Raw genomic sequence first — 20333 nt, 5'->3', positions numbered from 1 at the left:
CCCATCATTCTTGAGATGGAGAATGTCCAGTATTCCATATGGACGGAACTATTTAAGATTCACGCATGATCCCATTGAGTTCTTGACCATATTATTCTTCCGGCAAAGGGCAAGGAGAAAACGCCGAAAACAAAGGAGGAGAAGAACTTTGGTCGACTCTTGATGCTACTGTTCTATAGTGGATCTATGTCACTATATCTCATGATCTTCTACATACGATTCTTGAGCCCGACACCATGGCAATGAAGGCTTGAAATAGATTGCGTGACATATTCCAAGATAACAAACACTCTCGTGTCGTCACCCTAGAGTACGATTTCACTTATGTGAACATGGAAGATTTTCCAAGTGTCTCTGCCTATTGTCAGCACCTCAAATCTTTGTCGTACCAACTCAAGAATGTCGGCTCTCCCGTCGACAACAATAGACTAGTTCTTCAACTAGTCTCTGGCCTCATCGAACCCTACAAAAGTGTGGCCACTCTCATTCGCCAACGTGATCCTTTACCCCAATTTTATCAGGCCCGTTCGATGCTCACTCTTGAAGAGGCCGGCCTTGCTAGGAAGGCGGCACATAGATCCTCATCAGTTATGGTTACTCATGAGTCAACTAGCTCGCATGATATTATTGATCATTCATCTTCACACCGCAATACTAATGGTAGGAAGATGAACCAATACCACAACAATAATCGCAGCAACAATGGTGGTCGTAGAGGTAGCAAGGGTGGTAGCGGTGGTGGGGGTTAGGCTGGAGGTGGTGGTCAGATGGGGGGTGGCAACAGCCGCGATGGCGGACATCAGCCAGCAGGTCAGCATCCACCACCTAATTCTTCATAGGCTGGAGGTCAGTCGTGGCCTTGGATGGCACCATGGGCTCCCTGGGCTATACTTCCTTGTCCATATCCGTCAAACTCATGGATAAGGCCCAATTATGGACAGCAGCCGAAACAGTAGCCTGGTATACTTGGGCCCAGACCGCAGCAGGCTTACACGACAGCTCCATCTCCAACCGACATTAAAGCTGCAATGCATACTCTTGGAATCACTCCTCAGAATGCGAAATGGTACATGGATACCGGGGCCACTTCTCATATGACATCCGTACAAGGAAACCTCACGTCTTATTTTAATATGAGCAATAAACGTGGTATAATAGTTGGAAATGGTCAATCAATTCCAATTAATGGTTATGGTCACACTAAATTATCTTCGTTGTGTCCTCCCTTACAATTAAACAATGTCTTTCATGTCCCTCACCTTGTTAAAAATTTGGTGTCTGTTAGAAAATTTATAACTGATAACTCTATCTCTGTTGAATTTGATCCGTGGGGGTTTTCTGTGAAGGATTTTTAGACGGGGAAATCGATAATGAGGTGTGAAATTCGGGGCGAGCTATATCCCATCACTACTCCAACCACTTCTCCATCTACTTTTGCTGCTTTGACACCATCCATTTGGCATGATCGTCTGGGTCACCCGGGAACACCTATTTTCAACTCTCTTAGGAATAATAAATTGATTGAATGTAATCAAATTAACGACACTCGTATTTGTCATTCTTGCCCTCTTGGAAAACATGTTAAGTTGCCCTTTTATCCTTCAAATTATCGCACTGTTATGCCATTTGATATTATCCATAGTGATCTTTGGACGTCCCCTGTTTTGAGTTCATCGGGTTATCGATATTATGTCTTGTTTGTGGATGATTATTTAAAAAATTTATGGACTTTTCCTTTATCGCACCAATCACAAATGTTTTCCACATTTTTGAGTTTCAAGACATTTATTCGAACCCAATTTGAGTGGGACATAAAGAATATATAATGTGATAATGGCACGGAATTTGATAATTGCCCCTTTTAGGATTTTTGTAAAGCAACTGGTCTTTCGTTTCGTCTTTCCTGTCCTTATACATCCCCTCAAAATGGGACAGCTGAAAGACAAATTTGTACGATCAACAACATTGTTCATACCTTATTGGCCCATGTTTCCCTTCCTCCTTCCTTTTGGTATCATGCGTTGCAAATGACGACTTACCTTCTCAATATCCTTCCTCATAAGCTATTAAATTATCAATCTCCTCTTCACATCCTTTAGCATAAATATCCGTCTTATTCTCATCTTCGGGTATTTGGGTGTTTATGTTATCCTCTTATTCCCTCTACAACCATAAACAAACTCCAACCTCGGTCAACTCCTTGTGTTTTTTTGGGGTATCCGTCAAATCATCGTGGGTATAAGTGCTTTGATTTGTCATCTAGAAAAGTCATCATTAGCCGTCACGTAAAATTTGATGAGACACAATTTCCCTATGCAAAGTCTCATACTCCTCAAACTCACACTTATAGGTTTCTAGACGATGGGCCATCTCTTTACCTGGTCCATCATTTCACTACCTCTCCTAACCCATAAATTGCACCTGTTCATAACGCACCCGCACCCACTTCGCCTAGCCTAGCGAGTGGTTCCGTTGTGCCCAACGTGCGGCACGGCCTTCCCCAGTCCACCACTGGCCTTCCCCAGTTGACTACACAGAGCCTATCTACTCCTTCCACTCTCTCATCCAACTCTCTTCCTTGCCCCACTCCAATCTCTCCCTCACGTCTGCCTACGGGTCTAGTTACTAGGAGTCAACATGGGATTTCAAAGCCTAAGAAGTCTTTCAGCCTTCTTACATCAGCGTCTAAATCACCCCTCCCTCGTAACCATGTGTCTGCTCTTCGTGACATGAATTGGAAATTGGCTATAGATGATGAATATAATGCTCTTATTGAAAATAAGACGTGGGAGTTGGTTCCCCGTCCTCCAAATGTTAATGTAATTAGGTCTATGTGGATTTTTACTCATAAAGGACGATCTGATGGTTCATTAGAGAGGCATAAATCCCGTCTTGTAGGTGATGTAAAACTCAACAGGTTGGCATGAATTGTAGTGAGACGTTTAGTCCGGTCGTCAAACCGGTGACTATTCGCACGGTTCTTAGTTTGGCTCTCTCTAAGGCTTGGCAGTTTCATCAGCTTGACATAAAAAATGCCTTCTTACATGGGGAACTCAATGAGACTGTTTACATGTATCAACCTTTGGGGTACCGGGATCCTGCTCGCCCTAATCATGTGTGTTTGCTGAAGAAATCTCTCTATGGGCTCAAATAGGCTCCAAAGGCTTAGTATAAGAGGTTTGCTGACTATGTCCGTACTCTTGGGTTTTCTCAAAGTACTTCGGATCATTTGTTGTTCATTTATAGTCGAGGTACTTCTATGGCTTATCTTTTACTGTATGTCGATGATATCATTTTGACTACTTCCTCGGATAAGCTCCGTCAGTCTATCATCTCCCTTCCTAGCTCAAAATTTGCTATGAAGGACTTAGGCAATTTGAGCTATTTTTTGGGCATTGCAGTCACTCATCATGAATGTGGTTTATTTTTATTACAAAAGAAATATGCTACTGAGATCATTGAACGAGTTGGCATGTCATCATGCAAGGCATCTCCCACTCCGGTTGATACAAAATCGAAGCTCGGTACTACTACGAGCAAACCGTTTGAGGATCCATCTCTTTATAGGAGTCTTGCTGGAGCACTTCAATACCTTACGTTCATAAGACCCGATATTACGTATGTAGTGTAGCAGGTATGCTTATTCATGCATGACCCGAGGGAGGAACAAATACACGCACTTAAGCGCATTTTGCGCTACATACAGGGTACTATGGACTTTGGTCTTCAACTATTTTCTTCATCCACATCCACTCTTATTTCATACACTGATGTTGATTGGGGTGGCTGCCCAGACACGCGACGTTCAACGTCAGGTTACTGTGTCTTTCTGGGTGATAACTTGATCTCTTGGTCCGCTAAACGTCAGGCTACTTTATCCCGTTCTAGTGCAGAGGCTGAATATTGAGGGGTTGCCAATGCGGTTTCTGAGTCATGTTGGTTGCGAAATTTGCTTTTGGAACTTCATTATCCTATCCAACAGGCTACATTGGTGTATTGTGACAATGTGAGTGCCATATATCTTGCTGGTAATCCTGTTCAGCATCAACGCACTAAGCATATTGAAATGGATATACATTTTGTACGAGAAAAGGTGGCTGGCCAAGTTCAAGTGTTACATGTCCCCTCGCGTTATCAGATTGCAGACATATTCACCAAGGGTCTTCCGTTGGTGTTATTTGAGGATTTTCGGGATAGTCTTAGCATTTGGCGACCTCCCGCTTCGACTGAGGGGGCGTGTTAGAATAGATGATAAAGATATTATGATTCTAGTTAGTTTAGTGTATATATCACATTAGTTAAGTGTATATATCACATTAGTTTAGTGTATATATCACATTAGTTAAGTGTATATTTAGTTCCTCTTATAGCTAGTAAGTTTCCTTAATTATAGCCTTGTATTGATTGTATATAAACCATTGATATCAATGAAATAAGCAGGGATTAAACTCTTTCAACAATAAACTTGAACTTATTTCAATGGTATACTTGGTTTCTTTCCCGTTATTCTATTAAAACACATGTATTGAAATTTTCTCTAGGCTAATACATGTCTGTAGTTATCTTATTTGAGCAGTCGTCTTTGTCCTTTCTAGATTATAACAGGGAAATCTCTAGGACTTCATGTTCCCATTTAATAAATAAAAAGGACTCAAATCAGATATGGTAAGTGATATACATGTTCTATGATGATATTTAGTGATTTTTTTTTCTTATTTCACACATAAATGATATTTAGTGAAAAAAATTTCTATGAACCATGACAAATCAAACCAACTTTTTCATGGCTTTGTAAAACAAAATTAAAAGCTCATGTAGGCTGAGAGACTGCCAAAGTGTGTGCCTTTAACATTATGTGTATGGATTTAAGTTGCGTATATACTATATACTATTACTGTGGTGAAGATATTTTTACATTATTAATGAATTTAAAATTATGATAATAGTTAGTTAATATTTATATGGGAAAATTACGCGGAAAGCAATTAGCATATACTAGTTAATTAGTTAATATAGCTATAGTTTGAATTAATGATGGCTCGCAGCTTAATTTTAGCTTTAATTACGTCACTTGTCTTCTTTTTTGCATATACAAATACAATTAGCCTCTCCCCACTCTCTGACCTTTCGCTCGCCTCTCTCCTCTCTCTTCCAATCTCGCTCGCCTCTCTCCTCCCTCTACCAATCTCTCTGGCAAGATATACAAATACATATTTACCTGACATAATCTCTCTGGCAAGATATACAAATACATATTTATCTGACATAATCTCTCTGGCAAGATATACAAATACATATTTATCTGACATATATACATATATAGTTCGCCTCTCTCCACTCTCTGCCCTCTCGCTCGCCTCTCTCCTCTCTCTCCAATCTCGCTCGCTAGATATACAAATACATATGTATATTAGTTACATATATACAATTATTTGACAGATATACATATACAATTTGATAAGTATACATATACAATTCGTCTCTCTCCGTTCTCTGCCACTCTCTCCTCCCTCTCCCAATCTCGCTCACCATTCTCCTGCTACGAATTGTAATTAGCAAACTATATCTATGGAGCGTAATTAAGCTATTTTTGAGTGGCTATATGCGAAAGTTTCCCTATTTATATCATGTTATCAAATAATGCTTAACATAAAACTTTATTTATACTTATTTTTAAGTTGATTTGATTATAATACATATTTTTAAATTTTTCTATTGTCGATGCATAAAATATACATGCACATAATACATACATATTGTCAGTGCATAAAACTCAAATTTTATGTGTGTATACACACACAATGCCTCTCCCTCTTCTGATTTTTCGCTATTGGTCTTTGGTGATTCACACAAGATTTCACCTTTCCTATGCTACTCGGGTCAAAGCTTAAGCTAGTGATGTTTTCCGTTATCGGATTTTTCCATCTAGGGTGCAACATTTAGGATACTGCCTACCATATTCACGACGCTTGTATTGCTTTCCCACAACTCTATTTTCACAATTTAATTAAGCTATTCCCATTTCGCTTGCTACTATTACGAGAATAACTTTTGCTTTCTTTTCCTCTAGCTACTGAGATGTTTTAATTAGTTCACCAGCTTGATTTGGTGTGAGGTCGATAAACTCGATGAAATTGATATTTTGATTTTTCTTCATAGAACGTATTGATCATTTGACTCCATAAGCAGGACCAAACATATTATAGCGCTAGAAGTAAAACCCTTGTATCTCTTAGAAAGACTTTCCTAATTATTTCAAAGCAACTAGAGAGATTCCTTAACTAGAAAGAATTTGATTCAGAGGTAGAATATTATAAATTTTCATAACTCAATAAAAAATAATGAAATCATCACATATTTCAAATCAAAAGGAGATCAACGTGTAAATCAAGTGTCACAAGTACTATTAAAAGGGTCGATGTATTGGTCTTAAAATGGTACCTATTGTTCATCCCCCCTAATACCAAATTAGGAGTATGCAATAATGCAAACTCTTTTGCGTGATCTTTTTTTCTCTTTTAATCATAAGATGTGAAAAGTTCTTTCTTTTTCTTCCTTTTTTGCTCTAGTTGACAAGTTCATTTAGAATTCATAATCTAATTTTTCAACGTTTAAATGACTTTTGGATACAAATTGATCACCATTAATCAATCAAATTTGGAGTCTCTCAAATTTGACAAGTACTAAGCTCATGACTCGTTACTTAGTGTTATCCAAATGGAAAATAATGTTCATATTGTTTGGATATGTTCACATGCCTTAAAAGTTTATTCTCGTTTGGCTATGCGATGTGAAATCATGAGATGAAATCATAATATGAAATTATGATATGAAATCATGAAATGAAATTAAAATTTTGTTTGGACACGCGATTTAGAGTTTGTGTTGTATATTTTCTTATAAACTAAGAATCTCATAAGTTGTAAAACTATTAAAATAGTCTAAATTATTTATTCAATCTTACCAAATAAACAAAAAATTAAAAATCTCATAATAAATTATTACAAAGCCATTGTGGTCAGTCTTGTATAGATGAAAAACTATTTTTTTACTAAACATTAAAGTAGTAGTAATAAATATGGTTGATAAATAAATTTGATAAAAAATAATGAATTTGTTGAATATAAATGATAAAGTAGGAATTGATTTAAAGTAATAATAAATTTTCTGATGGTGAGACAATAATTTTAAAAAGTAATGATATGATTATAAATTTTATTAATATATGAAATAAATGGCTAGTAGATATAAATATGGGGTTGTTTTAACAAAATATAAACTTGTGGATCAATTTTTGTATTTGAAAAATTCTAAATTATGATATGGAATTCTCAAAAATATCGTGAAATCGCATGTCCAAACGTTGATTTCATCTCATGAATTCATATTGTGATATGATATCACATGACCGAGAATAACTTTTCGTGATATAATATCGCATGGTCAAGAATGTGGGGTTGTTTTAACAAAATATAAACTTGTATTCTAAGTTTTCTTTTTTCGTTACGTTTATTTAACCTTTTCAAGATTAATAGCCTTTACTAAAATCAAATTGCATTTTTCTTGATAATTTTGTATTAGGAAAAGAAATTTTAAGTTAAATTTCAGTGTTCTTGTGCATTGCGTTAATTTTAAAGTACTATAGTATGTATAAGCAAAATTCCTTTATTTAATTATTTTATATAAAATTAGATTTGTTTTCTCTAATGATTTTTTGGTTTAAAAATATAAAAGAAAAAAATTCAAGAAATTCCACACATTTTAAAAAACAAACGTGAGGTAACTTTCACATATGATGACATAATTATGACTTCTTTATACGTAAGTCACGTAACTTTCAATCTATCGACAAATTTGACAAATATGTCCTCGTTAATAGTTTAAAAATATAAAAGAAAAAAATTCAAGAAATTCCACATATTTTTAAAAACAAACGTGAGGTAACTTTCACATATGATGACATAATTATGACTTCTTTATACGTAAGTCACGTAACTTTCAATCTATCGACAAATTTGACAAATATGTCCTCGTTAATAGCACACCACTTCTACTCTTGTTGAATCCTTCTCTTATTATAAAACACAGGCTAATACGAGACGATCAGAAGAAGTCTATCACATTTTTCTTCCCTCAAGAAACGTGAATATGCATGCTATGAGTAAACACAATGTTGGAATCCGTCGGTGTAGACAAAAATGGTTGATTAAAAGTTCGATTACAAATTCACGTGAATTTATATATACCACTTATAAATTTTGTTTATTTTTAAAAAATCTTATTGATATTTCAACTAATCAAACAAGAAAAGATAATTTAAATATATTTTCCTCAGTACCAAATACATCTAGATGTAAAATTAAATGTGATTCCACAAGGAGCATTTCGTACGACTTAGGCCACACGTACTAATGGTCATTTACTCTAATTGAACATGTGGAAATTTAAGCAGATAAATATATCGAGAAATTAAGATCTCTTCGTCATTTTCAAAATTAAAAAAAAAATAAAATTTTTTAGATCTTTTACGTATAAAAAAAATTATTAGAAAAACCATTAAAAAAAAAAAGACCTTTTTTTTTTTTTGACAAAATCTATTCTCTCCAAATATTTCTTAATTAATATTGGATTCCTATTGAAATGAATATCAGCAGCATCTTAATTAATATTGGATTCCTATTGAAATGAATATCAGCAGAATCTTAATTTTGATATATAGTCAATGTTGGTTATACCTAACGTTTAATTAATTTGATTCGATAACACGAATTTAATTCATTTAAAAAGTGGCCATTGATAGGTTTGGATTAATCAATGGAAAGGAAATTTGTATTGGTCTTTTCTGTATATGGAAGGTAGTTAAATAAAGATTAAAATATATATCATGATTAGGGTTGTTCATGGTTATGATTAAAAAATTAAATCGAACCGCAATCTGAATCAAACTAATTAAAAAATTGATATTTAGTTAGGTTTGATTTTAAATTTTGAAACCGATACCATTTGGTTTGGTTTTGATTTTACTAAAAAACAACCGCAAAATAATCAAATCGAACCGATAAATTAGATATATAAATTTTATAATTATTTATATATTATTCATAAATAAATATAAATATTTTGTTAAATTTTAATTAACTTAAGTCTTTAACTTTACCATTTTCTCTAGCTCAACACTTTAGCCCAACTATAACAATCCTAAGTCAAGTCCATCAGAATTCATTTTAGTCGTCTACCCTACTTTACATAAAATAGTCACACTTTCTCTTAATTGAATCACTTTGTTCGTATAATGATTACTATAGAATTGCTTAATTGCTTAATTAAACCGACAATAGCTTTTCTGTGGATTGTTCATGTACTAGGTGTTTATGTCTATCGAGATACGTACGTCCTCAAAAAAATTATTATTTTCAAACCGAATAAACAGAAACACTGATCCAAACCGTCAATAACCAAACCGACGATTATTTTTTCCGTTTGATTTTAAAAAATTTAAAAATCGACTAGATTGATTTGGTTTTGATTTTAATCATTAACCAATCCAAATCAAACCACGAACATCCCTAATCATGATATATATATGATTTTTTTTGTACTGGCCTACCTAACAAGGAAATGAAAACTTAAAAAATTCAATTTTCTTCCAAGCAAAAGACTAATATAATGTTACTACTTGAGTCCATTTTAATATAATGATGTTTGATGTATTTTCATAAAATATAAGATTTTTTTACATGTAAGCCAAATATATACAAAAAGAAACAGTAGTGGTAAGAGTTATATATATTTAACTGACGTACGTCTGTCGATTTTTTTTTAAAAAAATTATTATATCTTTTATAATCTCTTGATATTTTTACGTGAAAAATCATCAATAGAAGTATGCCAATTTTCTTGGAATTGAAGAGTGTGCTCTCTTCTGTTCCTTTTACTTGTCGTTTTTATTAAAAATAAATAATTTAAAATAATATTATTTTAAAAAGTTACGATATAATTAATTATTAATTTTCACTTTTGTCTTTACTCAATAAAATATAGAAAGATATTAATACAATTTAAAAAATAGTGTTAAATTGATATTCAAAAAAATAAAAATAATTAATCAAATTATATTTTACTGAGGGGCGTAATATAACATGACAAACAAAATAATGAAAGTATACTATAGTAGAGATGGTGATGTTTCATAAACTATAGTAAAGACAAGACAACTAATGGCGTACAAAAAACGGGGCGACTCAACAACATTGGGGGCCTAAAGCGAAATTTAAGAGAGGGGGCCTAATATTTTGCTTTTTCACATATATACTTTTATTTAAAATCTACTTTTCTAGCTATTCTAAATGTGAAGTCATTAATTAAGTACTGATTTATAATCGATTTGTTTTAATAATTCCTTTTTGAATGATAATATTGCCAACTCATTCAATCTCTCTTGAGACATTGTTGATTTTAAAGAAGATTTAGTCAATTTTAATTTCGAAAAATCTTCTTTCGGCTGAGGCAACAGTTACATGAACTGTTAACATTATTCTATAAGCAATATGTGTATTTAGAAAAGAATCAAGTCTTTTTGTTTGATTAAGCATGTTCATTAGATCATTATCTTCTACTTGTATTATTTTTCTAACACTTTTAATTCAAAAAATAACTCTAAACCATCAATATCAGAATAACTATTATGTGTTAAAGAAAGTTCAAGTTTAAGACAATATTTTTTTTAAATTCTTATCATCTAGTGATCTCAATATTTTACCACTAAATAAGAAATTTAAAACACTTCCATATGCTTCAATTGGTTCAAATCTATTTTGAAGTGAAAAAAGTGGTCTGATCTACTCTACATACATAAAGTAATCAACTCTAAAAGATTCTTTGTGATATCGTTATCCATATTTTCATCAAATTATTCCTTACGAAATTCAGATTTATATTCATCTCATATACAATTTCCTTAGTAGAAATCATAGTACTCATAGTACATATAAATTTTTTTTTAATAAAATAACACATACAAGTAATTGTTTTTTAAAAATGGAAACCCTAAAAAATATGAGGGCCCAAGCGATGACTTTAGTGGGCTAGGGATTAAGACGGCCTTCACAAAAAAATAGGGCCCCTTATAATTAATTTTTGTAGCTCTAGGAGGAGAAACTATTGGTACCACATTTCTACTAAAAAATAGGGAAGTAGTGGATATATATATTATTCGATGAATTATTTTATGGACAAATTAGAGAAATACACATATTTTGTTTCACTTATTTTCATTATCCTCTATTATTTTTAAAATTTTCAAATTTTTTTCATTTTTTTAATGTATCCAAACTGCATATTCATGTATCCGAGCTACATATTATGTATCCGAGCTACATCTTAATGTATCCGAGCCAATATTTAATGTATCCGAGCTAGTTTTTAATATATCCGAGCTACATATTAATGTATCCGAGACAATATTTAATGTATCCGAGCTTCAATTATTGTATCCGATGTTTTTAATTTTTAAGGGATTAATGTAATTAGAAACTTATTAGGGATAGATTGTAATTTCATATTAAAACTATGGAATTTATGTAATTTACCCTTAATTTATTAATAAAGTAATGTATTGTATTGTATTTATATACATATTATAATTAAGTTTTAATTGATATTTGTAGAGTTGACTATCTTTTTTCAAAAAAATAAAATAAAATTTGAAGTGACTTATAATTCATTGAATATTTAATATAACTTAGGCATTTATGTACAAATTAATCCTGACAAAGTAATAAAAACTATCTCTGGTAGTTAGTCTATTCCCATTCATCGCGATTTTTAAAAAATATATTTGATGTTCCTCTCATCAATCGTCCGAATTTACATCATATATATATCAATAAATTATGATTTTAAAGGTCATTCATTACGAAAAGACTTTTTTTTTGAGTGAATATGTGGAAGTACACCATAATTATATGAAATATTTATATTTAATACAATATATATATTATTTTATACATATATTATAAATTAAAAGATAGGATGATTCAAGTATGTAACACCCAAAAGAAAAGAAAAAAACTGTCGGCAATTTACTCCTAAAGCAAAATATAAAAACAAAACTGCTGGCAATTTGATTCAGGCAAAATTATTTGAAGAATAAATAAATTAATTAACAACGTAACTTAAATAGTAAATATATTACATGCATCTTTATGGACTTATTACTATCACTTATAAGTAGTTATTACAATTAATAAATTTGCCATCTCAATTTTGTCATTTGACCATATCAAATCACTATAATATATAAGAATTTTTAAATATCTCTTGAATATAATGCTTTCGAAAATAATTTTTCTATATTTTTAAAAATAATTATAAGATCAGCATATATCCTCCTTAGACCCCACTTAGTAGAACTTTATGATGTATATTGTATTTTTTGTTGTTGTTGTTGAACACAAGACAAAAGGTTGGTTTAGCTTAATGACTCTAGATTTATCACTGATCGCGTATAGTAAATACTTTCGATTCTACTAGTACATGGACAAGGAATATATAAAACATGGATATCCTAACCACACACCTTCATTTTTTTAGTTGTCCATCAAAATAATAAGCGATAAAAATATTTTTAAGTATATTACTTAACATACATAATTTATACATACATAATTAATATACACATTTTAAAAATATAATTTGGTCTTAGCAAAAGGCAGAAAAGAAAAAGATATTTTCTGTTCCATTACTAATATGAAGAATGAAACAAAAAAAAACTAACTAATTGATGTATCAAGACAATCCAAAAAAAAAGTATAATATCAAATAGTGAATTGAATCATTTAAGTGATCAACATGAATACTGTTTAAATGATTCGGGATTCGTTAACTCTTAATCAGAAGTTTAGGGTTTGAGCCTCTAAAAATTAAAAAAGAATGAATTTAAATTTAATACTTTTAACGTGAAAGATAAAATTATATATAACAATTCATTAATAAAACAAGTTGACAAATTTTAAATTTTGAATCAGTCTCGACATTTTCGACCTATGGACAAATATATGACAAGCCTGTGACAATGAAAACACGTTATTGTTTAGTTCACATAATAATGGAAAATCAAGCCGCCTGATTACATCACATCATATAAACACAATTATGAAAACACGTTTGAAGCATTGGATAGTTTGTTTAGATTAGAGATTATAGTACAGTATACTTAATTTGACTATCATCATAAACAACAAAAAGAAAAGAACGTACACTTAATAATTGAAGTTAGGGGTGTACATTACCGGGTTGGTTCGGGTTTTTTAAAAATCAAACCAAACCATTTGTATCGGGTTAAAATATATATAAACCAAACCAAACCAATAATAGTCGGGTTTTTTCAATCTCGGGTTTTTTCGGGTTATTCGATTTTCTCGGGTTATTCGGGTTTTCTCGGGTTTTTTTATAAAGACTAAAGAACTAGTGTTCTTTCAGTGATTTAAAAAAAACGTTGAACACTAACATGATTTTTCATCCTAGAAAAGCATTCAGTAGTTTCTTTTGGCATTGCAAGCCCATGAGTTCAATAGGCAATTCTCCATTCTATTTGGAACACAAATTCTCAAAAAATTACTACTATTACTATTTTGGACAAATCATAAAATAATATCAATAATCAAGAGTGATTCATTATACATTAGAGAAATTCATGAAAGTAACATAGTGACTTAAACAATTTTTGCATAGTCAAAATATTGTCATCAAAAGTTAATACGAGTTATTTACATTCAAGTCTTTAAATTCTACACCATCATTAATTACAACCTAGGACCTTGTACCTAGAGGAACAAAACATTTTTGAAGTGAGATCTTCTTTACATATTTTCCAAAAACCATAGCCTGCATCTGCAAAGTAGACAATACAAATCAATTAAGTTGATTAGCAACATATTAACTAGGTTGATGTTTAGTCCTTAGTTCTTATTGCTATTTAGAGCAAACAGTAATTAGGTAATTAACAATCACAAAAGAATAAACTAATACCTTTGTTCCATGTAGTGAAATTAAAGTACATCAACTGGCTAATCAATCCTCAAAGGTGAGTCGGGGTATTCTGAAACAACTGAAACAAATTGAATACTAAATAAAATTCAAAAGCAGAGAATCATTTTTAATAACAATTAGAATATATAAAGTTACCTTCTTCAATTTCGTCAATTTTTTGGACTTCCTCTAATATATCTTCAAGCTTGCATTCTTTAGAAGGCGATCGTAGCCATTGTTGAGTGCAAATAAGCGCTTCTACCGTTTTTGGAGATAAAGAACTTCGATAACTATCAAGAATTCGACCACCTGTACTAAAAGCTGACTCAGATGCAACAGTAGAAATAGGAATAGAAAGGATATCCCTAGCAATTTTCGCAACAATTGGGTATCTACTGGACGAAACTTTCCACCAACTCAAAATATTAAAATCATTGATCTTCACTACATCATCTTTCAAGTATATTTCCAGATCAGATTTTTTTACAACAAATCCCTCTTTATTCATGTGTTTCTCCCACTGAGATTGCAACAAATCACTAGATTCACCCATCACACAATTATCATTTTCAATATTTTCGTTAGGATCTTCAGAGCAAGAGCAATTGTAGTGATTATATAAGAGATTCAAAACATCTCTCACATCTTGAGACTTTAATCTTCCCATCAAAGAGCCATATGCAATAGAAAGAATATACTCTACATATTGCATCTTGTATCTAGGATCCAACACAACAGCAACCATCAGTAACATATTCATACTCTCAAACTTACCCCAATATTTATCCATCTTGGATTTCATTCTTGTTGCCATATCAACCAAAATGAGATCATCATGTTTAGTATACTTGATAATATCATTTCGGAGATTGAAAAAATCATGAAAGAAAGAGTGAGAAGTAGAATATAAGCTGCCCGAAAATTTTAAAGTTGCCTGATAGAAAATATTAAGAAACTTCACAAAAGCTTTCACATTCTTCCAATCATCTGTTGATGGATTTTTTGTTGTTGTACTTATTTCTCGACATTGCTTTTGATAATTCTGGTCATCCACATACATTCTTGTAAAAGCTTTTTCAAATTTCAAAGCTTTATCCAACATTGTGTATGTCGAGTTCCATCTAGTCTCAACATCCAGACTTACAAGACCACGGGTGTCAATCTTAACTTTCTCAACAACGGACTTAAAAGTAGCAAATCTTGAAGAAGAAGACCTGACATATTTTATAGCACTTCTTATATGAGAAATAGGCTCAATTTGTTCATCCAGCCCCTCTTTTACAATCAAGTTTAAAATATGAGCATTACATCTAACATGTAAAAACTGATTTTCAAACATTACACCTTTCCAATCTTCAATACGCCCCTTTAAACTCTTAATGGCAGCATCATTTGCGGTTGCATTATCCAAGGTCACTGTAAACAAGTTCTCAATGCCCCAACCTAATAAGCAATCCTCAATCCCCTTGGCAATAGTCTCACCTTTGTGATCTGATGTTTGAAAAAAATTAAGAATTCTCTTTTGTAGATTCCATTGATCATCAATCCAATGTGCAGTGACAACCATATAAGTATAATTTTGGATTGATGTCCATGTGTCACTGGTAAGACAAACACGTTGGTTTTTTATAAGCTCCTTAAGCTTTTCTTTCTCTTCTTGATAAATCCTTAGACAATGTCGAGCAACAGTTACACGAGAAGGTACTTCAAAATTTGGAAAGGCTTTAGCCATTAATTTTTTGAATCCTTCTCCCTCAACAGCCCTAAACGGTTGTTCATCAATAATTATAAATTCGGTAATTGCTCTCTTAATTTCATCCATATTAAAAACCCCTTTTTCAGTGGAACCACCTTCTGGCCAACCTCTTTTGATAGGTTTTAATGTTGTTTGCCACTTATCGGACTTAAATGGAGACTTGAGACATTTCACAGTTAAATGATTCCATAACGTAGTTGTCCCATTGACACTGTCGGCAGCAAATGTTTTAGTACAATAATTACATTTTGCCCTACATTTACCTCCTTTAGCAATAAACTTGGAGAAATGATCCCAAATTTGAGATGTTTCTCTACCTGTAGTTCCAGAGTTAGGAGTGACCGGAGGAGCTGCTCTTTTTTGCTTCTTAGGAGGTATGCGTCGATGTGGAGTTACTTTGCCTTGTTGTTGAGATATTGTCGACATAGTTGAAGGAATATTATTAATCACCTCTACATCCGTTACAGAAGGTGTAGTTTCCATCCAAAAAGAAAGTTTCTGCACATACATAACAATAGTTATTAGTATTCTGATACAAGATTGTGTTTCAACAAGACTTCCATTCAAGTATTGTGCACAAGACTTAGAAGTATATTTCACTTTGAAACCAAAACAGATACAAATATAGTACAAAATATTTGGTTAGAAAAGTATGATGTATATTACTGGCTACTGCTATCAAATCTAATAGTCTCTTAAATTTTTATCTCTATCACTTGTTTTTCCTTATCTCTGCGGACCATCACAATGTTTACAGTACAAAAACCTCCATACAAATGGAACCAAAAGCAATGAGTCGAACACTTGCCCCTTTTTCATTGCATTGAAACAACATAAGTAAAGAGAGAAATAAGTGAAACTTATATACAAAAAATTTATCATCATCTTTATCATCTTGTTGCTAAGCTTAACACACCATAGATATGGACACCAAGATGTATAATTTTTAGGTTTATATCTATGATTCAACTACCCAAAAATGTGATGTTGTTGACAATGGCAATACAAGAAAAATATCTAAAAACGAGTTAGTAGCAATTACTTACCCAGATTAAGATGAGTTGATGACGATTTGAACTAAAATCCAAAAGACGAGCTCAATATATGTCCTAATAGCTAATGAGTAAAACCTAACAGTGACTAAGTCTTTGAAGGTGAAGAGCTATTTTTGAGCTGCTGACCTAAATGACCTTTGTTAAATGAGAAAGAGAATATTAAAGGGCTAGTTGAATTGTATAATTTATTTGGGCTTTTGTTTATTCCTAAAAATAACAAGTGGGCTCAAGTCAACAATGTAGCCCAAAGTCCACTAATATTAAACAAAAAATTGTGAGAAAGATTAAGAAAAATATATAAATTATATATTAATAAACATTTTTATGTATAAAATAAAATTTTAAAATTACATATATAATGTCGGGTTGGTTTGGTCTCGGGTTGGTTTTTTTTAGTTAAAACCAAACCAACCCAAATATAGTCGGGTTTTTTTTTTCAATACCAAACCAAGCCAAACCAAACCACTAGTCGGGTTTTTTTTTCGGTTTGACTCGGTTCGCGGTTTGGTTCGGTTTGCGGTTCGGTTTTGTACACCCCTAATTGAAGTTTTGAGTATGAATAGTATATATATACATTTTTTAATCAAATTTCTACCAATTTGAATGATAATGGTAATTTATTCTATTAAGTTAAATTATAAAAAAATCAATATATTAGGTTGAAATTAAAACGAAAAGGAAATTGGTACATGAATGCTTTTGTGTTCATGCAATTTCAGAGAAGATTGAAAAAAGAAATTTATTACGCTATCGATGTATATATTTATAACTTAGTTCCTATATAAAAAAGGATAAAAAATTAACTTGAAGGGTGAAATAAATATAGCAACCAATGAGGGAAGAAATTATCATAATTTATTTATGAATTTATTGGTATAAAATAACCTCAAACAATAATAACAAAATATATAGTAACAAATTTATTTATATAAATTATATGATATATATTGGGGACTCCAAATGTTGGGTTAGGGGTGGGTGGGATGGGGTAGGGGGGGTTAGGGAATGGCCTCACTGGCCAAGCCTTACAGGATGCCCTGGGCTCAAGATCCATTTCTATATTATTGGCACTAATTAAAAACTTCATATCAGATTTCAAGACAGATATATCTAGATATGTGTCTTTACTTTACCATATACACCAAAAATAGGGAGAGAGGTGAGTGAGAGAAGGAGAAAAAGCGGGTGAGATAGGAGGGAGGCGAGAGCGATTCCCAGATATATGTAAATCATACTAGATATATGTATTCGAAATACTAGCTAGATATATGTACTTGTCTAGAGAGATAGAGAGAGAGAGAGAGAGGCGGGAAAGATAAGAGAGTGGCGATTGAGATAGGAGACAAGCGAGCGAAACAGGAGAGAGGCGAGCGAGCGAGTACGATATATATAAATTCACTTAGATACAATGTATCTAGAACAAATCACACTTAATTTTGACCATATATAACTGAGATACATGTATCTAGACGTATCTAGACGTATCCAGACGTGTCAAATACATGTATCTCAAGTAAAAAATCTAATAAGCTTTGTAATATTATAAATAACGAGAATCTAAGTAATTATCTCATAAACTAGTGGATTTTCTGTAAGTTATTTTTTTAATCCTTCTTGAAAAACTATAGATCATAAATTTAATTTTTTTTCCACTTTCGTCTACTTGCAGTAGTAGTTTTTTCACATTTAGTCTGCATTCGGACATGTAATTTCATATCATAATTTGAAATTATGATTTCAAATCAGTAGTATCATACACAATTTGAAATTATGATTTGAGATTTTCAAATCATATGTTTTTTATTAAAAAATGATTGTAAAACGTGATACATAAGTTTATAATTTTATGAAGAATACACATCATTTTAAATTTTATATATATAAAAAAGACTCATGCTCGGGGTGAAGAAACTGTCCGTACCATATATAAATATCATATTTAAGAATAACTAATTACTACTATTGTTGACTAGTGAATTTTTATAAAATAATGTGTATTTGAAAGATTGTAATCACAAATAAGTATTTATAAAAAGAACACCGAGATATGCGTTTATTCATGCAGTGTCTTAAGTTATTTCGATAATTTATTTATAAAATCTGATTTATTTATTTGATAAGATTGTATAATAATTGAGAAAATATATCCGACAGACAACAAACTCTGAAGGAAGAGACCAAAAAAATTAAAGGAAGAGAGTAAGATTTAAATGGTAGAGATAATGAAGTTTCTCCAACTCCCATTTCATGGAGAAGACAATAATGTAGATAGAATAGACAAAGAAATAGGTCCACTAGAACGTGCACCCTTACCAGCATTCATTAATTAGCCAGATTTTCTCATAATAAATCTATTTTCTCATAAAAAAAATTACTTTTTCTCATAAAAAATATCTTTGTATAAATTATTGGGGTAAAAAAACAAAAGCAAATATAAAGCATGAAAGACATGTTTATATTATATAGGTGTGCGTACACTTGTAATATCGGTGGCACACATGATGATTTTCTTATCAAGTAGTTTGTCTGTTTGAAAAATAATACCTTTAATTGGCATAATAACTTAAAGCCTAAGTGGATTAATATATATTTCTAATGGTTTGCAAAAAATTTTAAAGTAATAGAAAATAAATTGCAATAATAAATAAAATATATATAATTTTATTGATAAATATATGTGGGTACAAATTATTTATCCATTGATTCTATTCTCTAATTCAAGGGACACATATTTCTCGAACTAGAATGATTTGAATTTGATCTCCATGAAAGGATCTTGAAGCATTTGATTATCAAGAAGAGCCTGACATATTTTGATCTCTTTATGGATATCTCTCTTGAGATCTTCATAAAAAGAGATATCCATAAAGAGATCAAAATATGTCAGACAACTCTTCTTGATCTCTTTATGAGTACCCAAGAGTTTATGAGATATTTGAGATGCCTCTTCAAAGGAATATATTACCTTTATATCGGTATGAGCTAGAGTTTATGGTAAAATAACCTCCAAGAACCCTAACTGAAATAAAACTCGTCTTTTAGAGTCTTACAAAATTTCGATGTCTATGATAATAAAGAGGAATTGCTCATAAAATAGTTATATTTTACATTTTAAGGAGATATACATAATACACTTATTACTAAATTGTAGGCATAATTCTTGTATGTGCACACATAATGTGTATATTTATTGTATATATAATGTAACAGTATAAATACATATTGTATGAACACGTATATAATGTATTATCTATAATTTGAAAGAATGTGCATACAAATTACAATGTATATATTGAATTTTGAAAGAAAAAAAATACTGCTATGTTTTGAGAAATAGAATTTACTAATTTTTTCGCGAAAGAAAAATAAAACACTAATCTTTTTGTTGTATTGAAAGGAAAAAGGTTTTATTTCAACAAGTATAAGAATTATAAAAGGAAAACAATATAAATGGGCCAAAAAAACTAAAATAATTACAAATTCATACCCAAACT

General features: G+C 31.6%; 1 protein-coding gene across 1 annotated transcript; it reads left to right on the top strand.

The window, feature by feature from the left end:
• Window positions 1-332: 332 nt before the first annotated feature.
• On the top strand, window positions 333-749 carry LOC125868816 (uncharacterized). The gene has a single exon (XM_049549368.1). It carries the CDS (start codon window positions 333-335, stop codon window positions 747-749), a length of 417 nt encoding a protein of 138 aa, XP_049405325.1.
• The last annotated feature ends 19584 nt before the right edge of the window (window positions 750-20333 follow it).

The sequence above is a fragment of the Solanum stenotomum genome, chromosome 6, assembly GCF_019186545.1.
Source record: "Solanum stenotomum isolate F172 chromosome 6, ASM1918654v1, whole genome shotgun sequence".
In the NCBI taxonomy this organism is placed as follows: domain Eukaryota; kingdom Viridiplantae; phylum Streptophyta; class Magnoliopsida; order Solanales; family Solanaceae; genus Solanum; species Solanum stenotomum.
The sequence above is the reverse complement of the archived record's forward strand: the minus strand, read 5'-3'. Positions and strand labels throughout refer to the sequence as shown.